Source organism: Marmota flaviventris, chromosome 11 (genome assembly GCF_047511675.1).
Source record: "Marmota flaviventris isolate mMarFla1 chromosome 11, mMarFla1.hap1, whole genome shotgun sequence".
Taxonomy (NCBI): Eukaryota; Metazoa; Chordata; class Mammalia; order Rodentia; family Sciuridae; genus Marmota; species Marmota flaviventris.
Window position 1 is genome coordinate 6,399,227 of NC_092508.1, and position 17,924 is coordinate 6,417,150.

The window sequence follows — 17,924 nt, forward strand, 5'->3', positions numbered from 1 at the left end:
TTTGCTTTTAGAAAAGTGACAACTGAACTGAGACAAATGCTAAAGACAATGACACAAATAATAAAGATTAGTTTCAAAATACCTTATTTCATGCCTGTTTGGTATATCATGCTTTTCAGCTTGTAGTTTCTGGGCCAACACTGAATGAAGATCCGACTTTTCCAGCAACTTGTTATCTATATACACAAGAAATAGTTCAGAAATTAAGTTATTATACTGTATTTATACTTTATATCTTACAAAACTTGGGACCAAAAAAAAAAAAAAAAAAAAAAGACAGACCTGCTTTGACATCATTATTAGGTATCAAAGTGTGAGGTCCTCATTATTGCATACTGTAACAATCGTATAAAATCTAGGAACATACATTCCTAGATGCTTCTTGACCTAACTTGGGCAGCCCAGCTACAGTAACACCTGCAGGAATGTCACCCCTCTGAGGGAGTCAAAATGTTCTACTTCCAAAATTAACTGTTTTTACCTTGGGAATTAAAACACCAATGGCAAAGTGAAATGCTATGTACCAGTTGGGCTTAGTGATGCACACCTGTGACCCCAGCAACTTGAGAGGATTGTGAGTTCAAAGCCAGCGTCAGCAACTTAACGAGGCACTGACTCAAACAAAATAAAAAATAAAAAAGGACTGAGGATGTGGCTCAGTGGTTTAAGTGCTCCTGGGTTCAATCCCAGGTACAAAAACAAAACAAAACGCTATTCACCTTTAAGTAATACAGAAGCACTTGAATTTGGCAAATATGACTACCGTTTAGATCAGGACACTATGCACTATGAATACAAACACAAATGAGAGTCCTTAACAGGAAGGAATCCAGATCTAATGTGGTAAATTATAAAAAGGTCCAGAGAATAATGACTTGTTTTCATGGATGGTTTCACAGGTGGTGACATGAGTTAGGTCTCAAAGGAAGAAGATGGTTCAGGAAGAAGGAACAGCATAATTTTCTGATAAGTAGCTGAAAATAAAGGTTGGAGCCAACATATGAAAGAGTAAGACGAGAAATTTATAGATTTTTCTTACTGACAATAATGAGAGTTTGTAAAAGCAGGTGGTTACACTAACAGAATGAGGGGGGCACTACCCTCATTGGAGGGTCATGACAAATAACCCCTGTTATAATAGAAGGAGCATATGGTAGAAGCTTAATACCCTTCCTCACAGGGGAGAGGGAAATGGAGAAAGGCAAGAGTGTCTTATTTTACAGATGTCTCCCAGGTAATCTGTAGATAAAAGCCTGTCTGGGTGTGGTTAATCTTTCCTAGTTATTTTGATGAAATTGCTAGGGAGGGAGTTTAAAACAATCCAATTTCTTTTGGAAAGTTTTCTCAGTTTGATGAGAGCCCCTCCCTGTGCTTGGGGGAGAAACCAGGGAAGATTAGGGAGACCTGGATTCTGAAACTGTTTCTTCAGTTCAGCATGTCGAAGTGCTACCCTCTGGGGTACCATCTGGTGAGCATGAAGCAGAACAAGAAACTGACCATGAAAACCTTACAGAACAGCTACATTTGAAGGAGGTGATTACAAACCCTGTAAGTCTTGAGATAAAAACTGCTCCAAAACAAAATTTTGACAAGACTTATATTAGCAACCCTTCCTGTTAAAAGAGCTTCTCTATCTTGACTCTAGTTTCTCCTTGATATCTGAAAATAGAACTCCTGGGCAGAAACAAGACACTTTCTTCCCTTATGCTGGTTGAACAGATCAGTGCAGCTGAACAGGAAGGAAAGCAATTCCACCCTTGGAGATCACCAAGACACAAGGTATTCAAAAGGGCTTCTTTCCAAAGGTTCCCTTTACTACAAACAAGGCCAGAAATCAGGGAAGCCTCCCCCCAGAGCTTCTTCATCTTTCTCTTCAAGTTCTGGCAAGGATTAAACAGGGAATTCCAGGCTGATGGAAGGTGAAAACTTAACTGGCTTGGGAAGGCTGGGATTTGAGGAATACTGGTTTTGTACAATCCATCTGGAACTGTTCTCCCCAAATGTCAACCCTCCAACTTAAACAGAATGTCTGAATAGTCAAGGTGTCTCACTCTCCTGCCTCCTCCTAATTTCTCATCCCCATCTCTTCTCTAAGCCCCGCAAGCAGGCACTACCCATTAGTTTAGTGGCGCACACCTGTAATCCCAGCTGCTCAGGATGCTCTCAGGAGGACAGCGAGTTCAAAGCCAGCCTCAGCAAAAGCGAGGTGCTAAGCAACTCAGTGAGACCCTGTCTCTTAAGAAAATACAAAATAGGGCTGGGGATGTGGCTCAAGAAGTAGCGCGCTCGCCTGGCATGTGCGGGGCTCTGGGTTCGATTCTCAACACCACATAAAAATAAAAAATAAAGATATCGTGTCCACCTAAAACTAAAAACTAAATATTAAAAAGACAAAATACAAAATAGGGCTGGGATGTGGTTCAGGGTTGAGTGCCCCTGAATTCAATCCCCAGTGCAAAAAAAAAAAAAAGCACTCTTTCCATCTCCAATCTCTTGTTCTGACTGCTCTACATCCCCCCGACTTGTCATGAATTTTAAAAAAAATTTTTTAATTCTTCTTTTTTAAGTTGTTGATGGACCTTTTATTTATTTAATATGAGGTGCTAAGACTTGAACTCGGTGCCTCATGCATGCTAGGCAAGCGCTCCACAACTGAGCCAAAACTCCAGCCCACCATATCCATTTTTGAAGTGCAGAAAAACATTCAATTGATGTCTATGGGGTTATGAGCACCTTACATTTATAAATTATTATACAGATGGCTTTCAAAGCACTTAAACACAGCACTGCTTTTATGAAGCAGCAGAGCAAGCTTCATCCCCACTTTATAGATACAGCAAATCAGATTCAAAAAAGTTAATTGAAAAAGTAAAGGGACAAGTGGGGACTCTGACCCAACTAAATGTATTACCTTTTAAAGAATGAGCACTCAGCCAAGACCTAAGAACTGAAGTTACATAACCTTTGAGAGAATCACACTGAGTAAGAGGAGCTTCTTCCTATGCTTCTGAAATAGTTCTGGTCTCCCAGGTTCTCTAAGAGTATAACGAATTGACCATGACAGTTGCACAGCATTCCCTTTTCCTAAAGGGCTCCCCTTTTTAAAGAGGACAGAGGCAGTGAAGGCAATAAAGGGTCATTTCTTGGGAGTTCCAGCAAGAAAAACAAATGCAAAAGATAAGGATCATGAGCCTAAATGTGAACCCATCCCCACCATTAATCTGCTATGCAACCCCAAATAATTGTTTTACTATTGGCCTTAATTTTCTCAGATGTAAAAAATGGCAACAGTAAAACTTGCTCCACTGAATTTCGAAGATGCCAATTATTCACCACAGTACTCAAACTTGTCTGCATACCAGAATAATTTGGGAAGCATCCTAAAATGCCAATACTAGCTGGGTGTAGCGGCCTGTAATCCCAGCGACTGGTGAGGCTAAGGCAGGAGAACTGCAAATTCAAGGACACAGCCTGGGCAACTTAGTAAGACCCAATCTCAAAATACATATTCTAGCATAGCAATAGGGCACTTGCCTAGCATAGGTGAAGCACTGAGTTCAGTCCTCAATACCACCAAAAAACCTCCAGATACACCTGTGTTCTTTCTACTTCCATTTTACTCTGGTTTAGTTGATCTGGGGTGTGGCTTGGGCTCTGAACTATTTTTTTTTTATTTTTTTTAATTGTAGATGGGCAGCATGCCTTTGTTTGTTTATTTTTATGAGGTGCTAGGGATCGAACCCAGTGCCTCAGGACGCGCTCTGCCATGGAGCTACAGCCCCAGCCCCTCTGATTTGCTGCATCTATCAAGTGGGGATGCTTTTTAAAAATCCCCAGGTGATTCTAATGCAGCTGCATTTGAACACCATTGACTTAACACAATCAGAATTCAATAACAGGCAACTATTTGTACTTTGAATCCTCTCATCAATCCTCAGGCAAGAGGAGTGGCGGCTGCTTCCCCCAAATGTGTCAAGTAAGTTGTAACTTGGGGAGGTGGGCAAGGATCTATTCCTTAGGACGTATCTGAGAGTGAGAAACACTTCTGTACCCTTAAAAGGCAAGAGGTGGTGGTGAAGAAATCCACTTTCCCGCTGGTGGTTTTGCATCAACAGCAGAGGGTACCTTCCTCCCCACTAAGGAAAGAACACCGAGTTGGAATAAGGGCAAAGGACCCTCAGAAGCCAATGGCCACACGCTCTAGGACACTAGGCATCGATGCTGACCCCTCACGTTGGCGCCTGATGTCAACCAATGCCTGCCTCATCAGCGAGATGGCCCGACGCGATGCTTCTGGAGCCCACCTGCCGAAGTGCGCCAGGACGGCGTGCAGACTCAAGGCACCTGCCCACAGTGCACACAAGACTCGGTAGGGGACCCTCCACAACGACCCCCAAGGGTGAAACGAAGGAAGAAAAAGGCTTCAGGGAGACTGGCAGCGTCCGAGGCGCGAGGCACCCGGGTGGCAGCCATGCGCGCGGGCGGCCTGGGGCTCGGCCTTGGGTTCTCGCGGGCCCCCGGCGGATTCGCCCGCCCGCCCCTCTCCCGGCCTGCGCCAGCACTGCTCACATTGCAGGATGATCTCCTCGAACGACTGCCTCTGCAGCCGGTCCCGGCGCCTCAGCTCCTCCGCAATGTGGCGCTTCCAGCGGGGGAAGTCGGCAGCGCGGAGGCCCGAAGACATGTCGCACGCTGCCCCGGCGCTTCAGCGCCGCCAATCCCAGCGGAGGCAGGCGGCCGCAGCCCGCAGCATAAGGCGACCAGAGAGCGCCGGAAGGCTAGCAGCCCCAGAGATCAGCTCCACGCACAGGCCGCCCCGAGGCCATCTGGGACGGTCTTCCGGTTCCCGCCGGAAATGGTTTAGTGAGGCCGGAAGACCCGCCTCCTCGCCTGCGACACACGCCACACGCAGGCCCGCGGCCCGGGCCGTCTGGGACTCTCGCTAGTGACGCCAGCCCGAAACCGGAAGCGTCGAGGCATAGAGATGGCCGCTGGGAGGCGTCCTGGCCACGCTGGAGACTCAACTCTGGCGGAAAGGAGGCCGAAGGGGTCGTTTCTGCCCGCTGGTTGTTTCCTTTATGACTTTTACGTGTTTAGTATATTCCTACTTGGTCTGCCCCCTTTTTCTTTATTTTCTCAGCTTACAAACAGAAGTAGGGGCCGTTGCCCATGAAGGATCGGAGTAGTTATACATGAATAACAACCTCCCTAAACCTCGGTTTCCCATCTGTTAAACAGGGACAGTAATGATACGATCTCATAGAGTTTTAGTGCACATTACAGGGGAAAATCTAAAAAAAACAAAAGGGAAAACCTATTTCATTCAATTAGCGCTGTGCCTGGTACAAGGCAAGCCTACCTTTACTTTTTTTTGGGGGGGGGGAGTGGAGTGGGGAGGGAGTACTGGGGATTGAACTCAGGGGCATTGGGCCACTGAGCCACATCCCCAGCCCTATTTTGTATTTTATTTAGAGACAGGGTCTCACTGAGTTGCTTAGCGCCTCGCAGTTGCTGAGGCTGGCTTTGAACTCACGATTCTCCTGCCGCTGCCTTCCATGCCGCTGGGATTACAGGCGGGCCCACCGCACCTGGCTAAATCAACCTTTGCTTAGACATCAGGTTCATTCTGAGGACTATCCTTAGAAGCTTTGGCTGCATTACAGGGCATCCCACTGATCTTAAAAACAGGCTTTATTTTGCAGTAGAGAAGTGGAACGCAAACAGGAACCGAAGAAGGGTTTGAACAGTGTATCCGAGTTTGTGTTAATCATTAAAATCCTAGAATGAGGACTTCATAGTAAATGAGTCCTTTGAAGGTAATCTAATAACGCATGTATTTGTTGAAAGAGGGAGATGGAAAATGCACAGGCTTTTGAGAAGATGACATTGGTCAGCAAACTCAGTAAATGAAAATTGAGTCTATGATGTGATTGCCTGAACTTCCATCTGCCTTTCAATAGGTTAGTAAATTTAGTGCATGAAATTGGAATTGGACAAAGTAGGAGGCCAGAGGAGAGAAAAGGAATGTCAGAAACTATCTTCCAGTGTGGCTCCAATCTTTAGGAAGATCCTTTACAGATAAGAAAACCTTCCCTCTCCCATGTAGCAGATGAGGAAGACTGTCTTCTTGAGCTATATCATTAAAGACATTTCATCAGCAGTCACTGTGGCATGATCTGAAGTCATTGGAAGGACCCCTGGAAATCAGAAAAAGAAATGACTTTCTCTTACCCTGCAGAAAATGAAGAAGAAAGTTTTGGAAGTCACTATGAATGCCCCCAAACGAAACAGTGGCACCAGTCTCAAAAGAGCGTAGTGTCACATAGCATAAGATTTTAACAGTGAAGTCAGGCACAGTGGCACTCACCTGTACTCCCAGTGGCTCAGGAGGCTGAGGCAGGAGGATTGCAAGTTCAAAGCCAGACTCAGCAACTTAGTGAAGCTCTAATCAACTTAGTGAGACCCTATTTCAAAAAATAAACAAATAAATAAGGGCTGGGGATGTGGATCAGTGGTTAAGAGCCTCCGGATTCAATCCCTGGTACCAAAAAAAAAAAAAAATTGACAGTGAAGCATGTCACTTTTCCTGACATGATTATGATTAAAATATTTATAAATTTGCCAGGCGCTACAATCCCAGCAGCTTGGAAGGATCTCAAGTTCAAGGCTAGCTTCAGCATTTAGTGAGGCCCTAGGCAACTTAGAACCTGTCTCAAAATTTTAAAAAGGGCTTAGGATGTGGCTTAGTGGTAAAGTGCCTCTAGCTTAAGTCGTCAGTAACAACAACAACAAAAAAAAATTAACAAATTTGCTCAAATAGCAATTCCCTTGAAAGTTATGCCAAGAAATATTTGATACAAAAATGTTCATTATGGGGCTGGGGATGGGACTCAGTGGTAGAGCACTTGCTTATCCCTGAGTTCCATCAGCACCACCAAAAAAAAAAAAAAAAAGGTCATCACAGCATTCTTATTAATAGTGGATATTGAGAGATTGTTTAAATTGCTGTGTGTTGTCAGAAATTGTTCATAGTAAAAGCAATATATACAGCAATATATAATATAAATTTGATATAATATAAATGTTCATAGCTCTTCATAAACAATAAATATTTGTTAACTAAATGGATAATTTTTAAAGTGGGATATTAAGTCTGCTAGATCTGCTCTCTTCTGCTCTATCTAGCACACAGCTGCTGCACGCTGAGACCTCTTCCTTCCTTCTACTTGCATGCTGCCTCTCCCTGCCTGGCCTTTGGATTTACAGTGTACGTTGGGCACACACTTCCTTTCTGTGTTCTCTAAATTAATTCTTATGACTGAGTTCCCACCTCAGTAGTTACTTTCTCACAGCCTGCAGATAACAGACCTTCTTAACCAGGTCAGCTCACATGTACACCTCTTCTTCTCCTTTCTTCTTTTGCTACTTCAGGGATTGAACCCAGAGCCTTGGGCATGCTAGGCAAGCACTCGACTCCCAAGCTGCATACCCAGCCCTTTTTATTTTGAGATAGGGTCTCAATAAGTTGCCCACATTGGCCTTGAATCTGAGATCCTCCTCCCTCAGCCTCCCAAATAGCTGGGATTATAAGCATATGCCACCACACCTCCTTACCTCTCTTTATAGCATTTATCATATTTGCAGTTTCACATTTATTGTATCATGTGATACTTGATTAAGGTTTGTCTCATATCACTAGACTGTAAACTCCATGAGACAAAAACTGTTTCTATTTTTGCTTACCATTGTTTCTCCTGCAAAGGCATGACGCTTTTAAAGTATGGTGCTCAGTAAATATTGTTTCATTAATTAATGGAATATGTAAAAATGGTAATAGTATTATCTCTGGGCAGTGGAATTGCTGGGTTTTTGTTTGTATGTGTATCTTTTTTTTTTTTTTTTTTTGGTACTGAGGATTGAACCCAAGGGTCCTTAACCACTGAGCCACATCCCCAGCCCTTTTTAATATTATAAAGACAGGGTTCCTCTGAGTTGCTAAGTACTTCACTAAGGCTGGCTTTGAACTTGATCCTCCTGCCTCAGCCTCCAGAGCTGCTGGCATTACAGGCATGTGCCACTGTGCCCAGCTTGTATGTGTATGTTATATACATTTTCTAATTGGTGGACATTATACTATTATTAGGTATTTAAGAAAAAGTTCTAGTATTGAACATATATTTATTGATAAAATCATTTACTTGGCAAGGTGCTGGGCTCTGTGTGAGATAACTAATAAGCAGGAAGGGCTCTGCAGTACTATGAGCATGTATTCTTCTATTTCATGTTTTATAACTCATTTACTCCTCACAATAACCCAGTAAGTACTAAATAAAGTTATAGTAAGCCACTGTTGGTATCTTCTTCCTCACATACAGAAGAAGAATCTGAGACACAGAGGGTTTAAGTAATTTGCCTGAGGGTTCTTGACTAGTAAGTGGTGTGACCTGGATTCACATGCAGGCATTTTGATTCTAGCATCTCTGACCTGAAGTACTCCATCATCCAGTCTCTGTTCCAGTCAACATTGTGGTTTGGTTCAGCTACAATCCATAAAACAGAATTGTGTGTGTGTGTGTGTGTGTGTGTGTGTGTTTTTGCTGGGGCTAGAACCCAGGGTCTCAGTCATGATAAGCAAGTGCTACCACTGAATTACATCCACCAGCCCCAAACAGAATAATTTCAAATAATACCAAGTCATTCCTGAGTGAGCCTGGAGTGAGAGCATTCTGGTGAAGAGTGAAGGCGGTGATGAGAAGGACTCAGTGTGTCCACAGACCCCAAGGGAATGGCTGTACTGGGAATGAGTAATGGGAAGACAAAGCACTACGGTTGTCTGAATATTCTGGTGACAGATAATGTATCTCAAGAGCTTTTATGTGGTCTGGTTAGTAAGTGTCTACAGGATTTAGCATGCTTTACTGGGAAACAGCCTCTGTGAAATAGATTATGACTGCCTATAATGTATATAACATAAATGTGAAATATCCCAAGATTCTTGCAAAAAATGTTATTTTTTAAAAATTTTTCTTAGTTGTAGATGGACACAATGACTTTATTTTTATTTATTTTTATGTGGTGCTGAGGATCAAACCTGGTGCCTCACACATGCTAGGCAAGTGCTCTACCACTGAGCTACAACCCCAGCCCACAAAATGTTATTTAGCACAAATTTGCTTACAGGAAGAGCGGAAGAGGCATCACTTATTGAAGAATTTTCTTTACAAAAAAAAGTCTAGTTTCACTGAAACAAAGCTCCCCCAGCATTAGCATAATGGCGTTTTCTTTTCTTTCTTTTTTTTTTTTTTTTTGCTACTGAAGATTAAACCTAGGGGTGCTTAACCACTGAGCCACATCCCCAGCCCTTTATTATATTTATATTTAGAGACAGGCTCTTGCTGAGTTGCTGGGTCCTTGCTAAGTTGCTGAGGCTGGCTTTGAACTCATGATTCTCCTGCCTCAGCCTCCTGAGCCACTGGATTACAGGTGTGTGCCACCACGCCCAGCATCATAATGGCATTTTCACTGCTGAAACCTTCCAGTAGATTCTTGCCTTACACATCAATACCCTACATCTCATCTGTGAGACCTTCTAGCTATGCTCCAGTTTGGAGGACTCCCAGGTCCAATCTTTAGAGGACTGTCCTGTTTACTCTTTCCTTGCCCTTTGGTCTTCCCTATTTTCTTTTGTCTTTCCATTAGCAAGTAAAAACCAGTCCAATCCCAGTACAGACATCTTGAGGCAAAACACCACAGGCTTGGACCCTGGCCTCAGGAGCTCCCTCTGGAGGAAGGAGATCTTAAAGTGTTATTTATGGAGGTGAGAAACACAGAGCACAAAGGCTGGCCAGAAGGCAAAAGGTACCACGGCGCTTCAGTTCTCTTTGTGTTCCTCTTTTCTTTGCTTGCTCTTATGTTTTTAAAATATCATTTCCTGTTTTTGTAATTCTCTGTAATCTTTATTTCCACTCCTTTTTAGGTCTTCCCAAGCTCATATCACTAAAAGTGAAAATAAACTAAATTAGCCTGTTAACTGTTAGCTGTCTACTGTGTAAACCCAGTAGCTACTAGAGTAAACTGAAGGATAGTCAAGAAAGCAACCTACACAGGTTTTTAGTCACATGGATGATCTCTCCAATTGTGGAATTTTTTTTTTTTTTTGTAGTGCTAGGGATTGAACCCTGGGCTTTGTGCATGTGAGGAGAGCACTCTACCTGAGCTATCCCAGCCCTCCAACTGTGGTATTTTATATGACAGTAAGGATGCTCCCTTATAGGCATATGTCATTTTACTTTTTTATCCCTTGTTTTTTCTTTGTTTAGTGTTACTGCTTTTCATATACATGCATACTTCAGGAAATTTTCATTATAAAAAATCTCTGTGCTGGCTGTGGGTGTAGCTCGATGGTATGGCATTTGCCTAACATAGCCCTTGATTTGATCCCCAGCACCACACAACAACAACAACAACACTTTTGTGCACATAGATTAAATCAATGCAGTTCATTTTATCCACCCTGTATACATTTTGACCTCCAGATTTCATATTTTGAAAATGAGTGGCTGACATGGTGGTATTATTTTTATATTCCAAGCATTGCAGAAAAATGCAGCTGCCTTGGGAAAGCTGAAGCACTAGGCTGTTATTTCCTCGGTGTATTGGCAGCCCAGTATCTGGAACACTGGGCCTGAGGGGTCCACATGGGAATATCCTACATGCTGTGTGTGGAGCTGTCTCCTTTGGTTTGTTTCTTTAATCTTTGAGGAAATGATAACATTTTTCACAGGCACATGCCTTTGCCACTATGAATAGTTAACATTTATTGAGTAATTTTTTTCCATGCCAGGTACTTTGTTCTCATGGATCAATTTATTTAATTCTCACAACACTGTGATCTAGGTGCTCTTAACCTTTTCTTTTTTCAGATGAGGAAACAGGTACAGAGGTCAAGTGACATTTGACACCACAAAATTGGTGAGGACACAGCTGGGATGTAGTGCCTGCTGCCAGAAATCACCCGTTTACCCATGCCATGACTGGGTGTCAGGCTGCCTTTGTAAGGTTGGGATGGTGTGGCATGTTAGAGGGCTTCGGGTGACAAGTGGCACGCACTGCCTTAAGGGAAAGGGAGGCTATTGCCTGAATTCTGCATAAATTTGTATATGGCTGGACTCCAGGAATCCCTGCAGCCACGACTCAGAGCTGTCAGAAAGTTCAGCCCTTGGCATCTGCTCCCCTCTGGATATTGCTGCTTCAATTTCCTCTCACTTTGAGGCCTGGCTTTTTTCTTACCCAGTTCTTCCACAATCATGGTGAAAAAAAATGGCTCCTCAACAGCTCCTCAGTGCAGGCAAGCAGTTGAACAGAGCTGGCCCTTCTCAGCTCCAATCTTAGTTCCCAGGAAAGGACTCTGACAGACCACCAGGTGCCCATGCCTAAAAAGCCAGTGTGGCAAGGGGTGGACTGTTCTTCCAGAAGAGCTCCCTTTGCATAGAGTGGGAGGGGCAGTCCCCAGTAGGGATATTTAGAACACACATGTTTGGACTTCAGCTTGGATAGCCCAGAACCCCTTCCTCCATTCTTTTGGTAAGAGATTCTGCCTTCCTGGCTACACTCATTCTATTTCCATGCTCTTTCTTGGGAAAAAAAAATGGTCCCAGGAGTAGGAACCCTTCCTCATCCTCTACAGAAATTTGAAACTGAATCTGAGAGAGAAATCCTCTTTTTTCTTGGTCATGAGATATGAGTGATAGGGATCAGATAGAAGTGCGCAGTGGGAACATGGAGTTAAGGAATGGTTCTATAAACTGACTGACCCCCACACGCTTTCTTTTTCTTCTTCTTCTTCTTTTTTTTTAAAGCAATTTACATGTGGCCCTGCTTGGATTAAATGGATTGGATATGTTGTGTTCCTCAGCAAACTACCCATTTTCTTCAGGACAAATGCAGGCCTGAAATACCAATAAGAAGAACACAGGTTATCCTGAAGTGGGGGGAACTTTTGTGACCCTTATACAGACTGGATCCCAGAACTCAGAGAGAGAAGGATAATTCCCCCTAAGCATAAAATATGTAAGAACAGGTTTCAATTAGAACTGTTCATTATGGGCCAAAATAACCAAGAGTTGTCTTGTGCAATGAGGCCTTGAAAGTCCGGTGTCATTTTTCTGTCAGTCAAAAGTCAAGAGGTAAACCAGGGTGAGACTCTGGAAACTTCTTTGGGATGTGCCAATAAAGCTGGAGGGAAGAAGAGGTGTGCTATCCTTCTCCTCTGAGAGGACCCACTCTTTCCCTTGAGAGTTTCCCCTTTCCCTGTTTCCTATCACTTCTGGTAAACTCATGCCCATTGCTTGAAATCTTTCTAGCCTGCTGGCAAGAGTCAGGGTGAAGAGGGGGGCTGCTAGGCTGCCTCAGCTCAGCAGCATGGCTGGTGCTTGGTAACTTGAGAATACATGTCTGGCTCTGCTAGAGGCCAGGTCTGAGTCTCATGCAAAGGCCCATCTGAAGAAAATGGAGCAACCCCATAGGGAGAAACAGAGGTAAGAAACCCAGGGTCCTGATCAAGTCTTGGCTCTAGCTACTCCTGAGCCTGGCCTAGGGCTTGAACCAGTGCATTCCCACATTTCACTTAAGCTGGGGTTTTGTTTTTTAGTTTTTGTATTTGTTTTTCAGTACTGGGGATAGAACTGGGGTCCTTCTACATGCTAGCAAAGCACTCTACTACTGAGCTACATCCCCAGTCCTTACCTATTTATTCATTATTTTTGCATTACTGGGGATTGAACCTAGAGGGTCTCTACCACTGAACCACACCCCACACTCTTTCAAAATTTTATTTTGAGATTGGGTCTCTCAAAGTTGTCCAGGCTTGCCTTGGGCAACTTACCATCTTCCTGCCTCATACTCCCTTATACCAATGTTACCGCTGTTGACCGGTGACGAGTCCTTGCTTCCCCAGTGTTGAAGAATAACACCAAAGAAGCACTCCAAGGCAAGGTCAGAGTAGAAATTAGAAGTTTATTAAAGGACAGCAGAAAAGACTTCTCCCGGAGGAAGAAGGGGACCCAAGAGGTGGAATCCGTGGAAGTGTGGTTGTCTCTCCTTTTTATAGTTTTGGTGATGGAATGTAAGGGGAAGGGTTGGGACACAGGTAATCTGGGCAGGAAGGACATCATTAACACTTCTTTGGGATGGGCTATCTTCAAATCTGCTGGGGCTGTTCCCAGGGTTCCATTAACATTTCTTTGGGGTGGACTTTGGCCTAGGGCCTTTCCGGGACTTCATTAACATTCCATGAGTTGTTCTGCGTTTCCCGGAATCATTGTCAGCATGGCCTCCATTTTAGATCTTACTCGATATTAGACCCGATTTACCTAACTACACTGACTACCTAACTTTAAATCTGGCTTCACCAACACACCTGGCTTCAGTTCTTAATGGCAGTATTTGATAGTGAGAGAAATTTTGAATTAAAAAAACTGTATCCCAAAAGGTACAATCAGAAATATGAGAATAGACCTAGAACATTAGAAAATACTGTTGTTGCCATATGTTGAAACTATTTTCTCTCCTCCCCCTAAACAAAATGTGAAGGGACACCATTTCAAAAAGCACCATTGGAATGACTCATGAGATATTTATAACTCTGCAGGGTGCCTGTCCAGCCCGCGCTCCCACGTGGTAGAACCAGAAAGTGTGCAGCAGTAGAAGAGGATTTTTTTTTTTTTTGATACCAGGGACTGAGCTTAGGGGCAGCCAACTACTGAGCCACATCCCCATCCCTACTTTGTATTTTATTAGAGACAGGGTCTCACTGAGTTGCTTAGCACCTCCCTGTTACTGAGGCTGGCTTTGAACCCACGATCCTCCTGTCTCAGCCTCCTGAGCCACTGGGATTATAGGTGTGTGCCACTGTGCCCAGCTTGGAATAGGATTTTGATTCAGCAAACAAATATTTAAATATTGTTGTCATGAGATAAAGCTCTTTGCTTAGGTATAAAAGACATTTTGTCCTTAAAATGACTTAAAATTAAAACAGCAGTTTGTTGAACTTGCTCTGCAAATCTGAATGCTGGGGCACTGTTCCTTGGGGAGGTTGGTCCCCAAATAAGAAGGAGCCAGTCAGGGACACAGGTCCTACAGACATGGGGCTCCGGGACCTGCCACTTTGCCTAAGATATGACTTCTACATTCCAGCTTTTCTTCCTGACACTCTTTTTCCAAAAAGGAAACTTTTCTTTCTCAAGTACCCACTAGACTTTGGACTTTTTTAAAAATATTTTTTTGTAGTTATAGATGGACACAATACCTTTATTTTATTTATTTAATTTGTATGTGGTGCTGGAGATTGAACCCAGTGCCTCATGCATGCTAGGCAAGCACTCTACCACTGAGCCATAACCCTGGCCCCAACTTTGGTCTTTTATTTAAGCTTCCCCACAGCTCCAGTTTCCTTGGAAATCCTTCATACCTTCCCTAGTTTTGTCAAGGAATATGCATGGAGAAATGGCTACTCCATTTACCAAAGTAAGCCTAGTACAGCCCTTGTTGCCTGGGAAGTGTGGGGCAGTACATAGCAGGGCAGAACAGTCTAGTGTGTTTTCTCAGTCCACTCTGTGTTGCTAGTGTTATGCTCGAATTCGGGACCCCCAAAGACCACCAGAGACCCAAGATCGATGCAAGCAGCAAAGAGGTGTTTATTGCGAGCTAGCTTGGTCCTCCGCACGCACACACAGCAACTGGTGACGCTGAGAGGCCCCGAGCCCAGGGTTTGCAGCAGTTTTATACATTCTTTGGAGAGGGCAGGGACTTCACATACATCATAGCAAATCATCACACACCGCAGGAAAATCAAATAACAACTCTAAAACATGATTAGCACATTCACTGGCGGGAACAAGTTGGGTAGGGGTGATTGGTCAGTACAAAAGGGGTATTCATTTGAATTGATTGGTTTAAGCCAAGAGGGGTGTACGCGCTGAACTACAGGGTTTCCCAACTTGTTATCAACCACCATAAACCACTGGGAGGGTCATCTGGCATCCCAGGTATTTCCCTGTCTCATGCTGATTGGTGGCTGCTAGGGGGCTGCTATGGATCCCCACCTAGCCTGACTGAGTCAGGGACACCTGGTGCAGCAGATCTCTCCTGTTATTTGTAGATAAACAACTTAGCAGGGTGGGAATGTGCTTAGGAGTGCTCTGTGGGTTTTTCCAAGGACTAAGGTCATGTCCCTTCCTTGGATAGGCTTTGCTCTGAGGTTTTTCACTAGAACAGATGGCCTGAGATGGGGTAATTTATAATGAACAGTAGTGTTTTTGGCTCATGGTACTGAGTCTGGGAAATCCCCAGTTGAGGACTGCATCTGGTGAGGACCTTCTTGCTGGGTCATGCCATGGCAGACATCACATGGTGACACTATAGTGCCGCAGTCTGGCTGGGCACAAAATAACCGAGCCGCCACGAGGCACCTGAAGGTTCAAAACAGGAACTCCTTTATTTCCCGAACTCCCGTGAACGCCACCCACTCGGAAATCCCTCCTCGAGAACTTCCCCAACTCCAAAGTAGCCGGCGCCCCCCCCCCAGGTGGACAACAGGGGTCTAATATACAATTGAATACACAGCTTAACATAACCATCATCATCTCAATGGCTGGCTGGCATCACCTCTCAACCACTCCCTTCTGGCAAAAATGCCATGTGTCATCCGGACTCGGCTGTGGCTCTCAGCACTATAGTGCAAGATGGGGAAGAGGACCAGATTCATCCTTTCATTGGGAATCCTCTCCCATAATGAGTAATCCCTCCTTCAATAAATGTCCTTTCATGAAGGCAGAACCTTCTTGACCGATCATCTCTTAAAGATCCCACCTCTCAACACTATTACACTCTTAAAGATCCCACCTCTCAACACTATTACACTGAGGATTCTTTATACTTTCTTCCTTTTTTCTTGTGGTGCTGGGGATTGAACCCAGGGTCTTGTGCATGCTAGGCAAGTACTCTACCAACTGAGCTATATACCCAGCCCTGAGGATTAAGTTTCTAATACCTAAATTTGGGGGCACATGTTCAAACCGTAGGAACTACAAAGGATCTTAGGAAATGTTCAACTGATCTTCCTTCAGGTTGAGATGATCTAGTCCTGCCCTTAGGAAGGCCACATTGAGGTGCAGATTCAGATGGGTTTCTCTGGTCTTTTCAACCTTCTCTGAGATATGCTGTGGGCCTCTGCCCTAGACCTTGGGGATGTACCTTTGATCATTACCATAGCGGGTACAGTGGCCCACATCTTCTCCCTACACTATCTCTTTCTCTTCCCTCTCATTTTCTTCAGTTCTCTTTTCTTCTCTTCCCTCAAAGCCCTATCTTCTTGGTGTCCAAGATGATCTCACTGTGTGAAGGTTAAGGTTATCTACTACTCCCTGCTCCAATTTCTCAGTTAGGGGTGTGTGTATTGGGGGTGAGAAGAAGTGACCTTTATGGTGTAGAGGTGGGTAGTAAGGAAATATCTGAAAGACAACAGGCTCTTTGATTCTTGCAACTGACTGCTCTGTGCCTTGTTAATTGTAAGAATATCTTTCTTCTTGCAAGTCTTAGCTTCTATTACAGAAGCCCAGCCTCCACCCCACACCCATTATTTTAACCTTAAAAGTTACCAGCTTCAGGAGAAGATAATGGGGGTGGGGAAGAGAAGGAAAATACTCATTCTTTCCCATGAGCAATAATTATAGTAAGGATTAGTCTACAGATCTGTGAACCTGAGCTTTGGTGGACTTTATACAGGAAATCAATGACAAGCAGCCTCAGGTCAGCATTCTGTCAGCAGGTTTCCTCCTTGTGAAGTTAGGGTGACCTGAGCTGCAAGCAGCAGAAATTTTATGAGATAAATAAACCAGGATTCAGCAAAACATGTCTATAGGCTGAATTCAGACAGTGGTTGTTTTTATACTGTAAGGGTCCCGCGAAACGTCGGAGAAAGAGACCACCAAGTGACCACTCATGCAATTGGCAGAAGGGGATTTATTGAACCAGCATGCTGGGGCTCCGTGCCCACTCAAGAAGGGAGAACAGCCCAGAGCCCCGAGCAGGGGCTGAGCACTGCTTAAGTACACTTTTTGGGGAGGGCGGAGGGCTTTGTATACATCAGAACAAATCATCATGAGGCGCGGGAAAATTGAACAACAACTTCTAAACATGATTAGTTCATTCATTGTCAGGAACAGGTCAGGCTGGAGTGATAGGTCATTTCTAAACGGGGTCCACATTCAAACTGATTGGTTTTAGGGCCTAAAGGACTACGTGACCAGTTACACAGAGCCCTTCAGTTATTAAATAACCAAACAGCCAGGGGAAATGTTTACTGGGCAATTCCAGTATTGTCCTAACAGCTACAGGGATTTCAGGTTTTGCAGGTAACATAGAAACCTAACAATACCTAATCCTTTACATTTTAACTCAGACCTTGCAGCTTAGAAACTTTACAACACCCGGTCTTTTACCCTTTAACTTTTACGCTTTAACTTCAATTTCTTTTACCCTTACAATACAACCCTCAAGCTAAGGAGAATATCTATCTATCTATCTATCTATCTATCTATCTATCTATCATTTTGGTAACAGGGATTGAACCCAGGGATGTTTAACCACTGAGCAACATCCCGAGCTCTTTTTTTTTATTTGTGTTTGTTTTTTTAAATTTGGTGCTGAGAATGGAACCCTGTGCTTTACATGCTCTACCACTGAGCCACAACCCTAGCCCCCTTGTTTTTATTTTTTATCTTGAGACAGAGTCTCACTAATTGCTTAGACTGACTTTGCAATCCTCCTGCCTCAGCCTCCCAAGTCGCTGGGATCACAGGCCACTGCATCTATCCCTGAGAGTCTTTATATTTTAAAATGTAAAATGTACAAAAGACTACCATATT

At 43.8% G+C, this 17,924-nt stretch overlaps 1 protein-coding gene across 2 annotated transcripts in view; it reads right to left on the reverse strand.

Annotated features, from left to right (window-relative positions):
• Nucleotides 1-4,823, reverse strand: part of Atg16l1 (autophagy related 16 like 1) — a 36,384-nt gene extending 31,561 nt beyond the window's left edge. For both annotated transcript variants that reach the window (XM_027941748.3, XM_027941747.3), the window contains exons 1-2: nucleotides 4,570-4,823; nucleotides 83-176 (exon numbers count right to left, since the gene is read on the reverse strand). In XM_027941748.3, the coding sequence (XP_027797549.1) occupies nucleotides 83-176; nucleotides 4,570-4,684 (209 nt within the window). In that variant the 5' untranslated portion in view covers nucleotides 4,685-4,823. The remainder of the gene's footprint in view (nucleotides 1-82; nucleotides 177-4,569) is intronic.
• Between the last annotated feature and the right edge of the window lie 13,101 nt (nucleotides 4,824-17,924).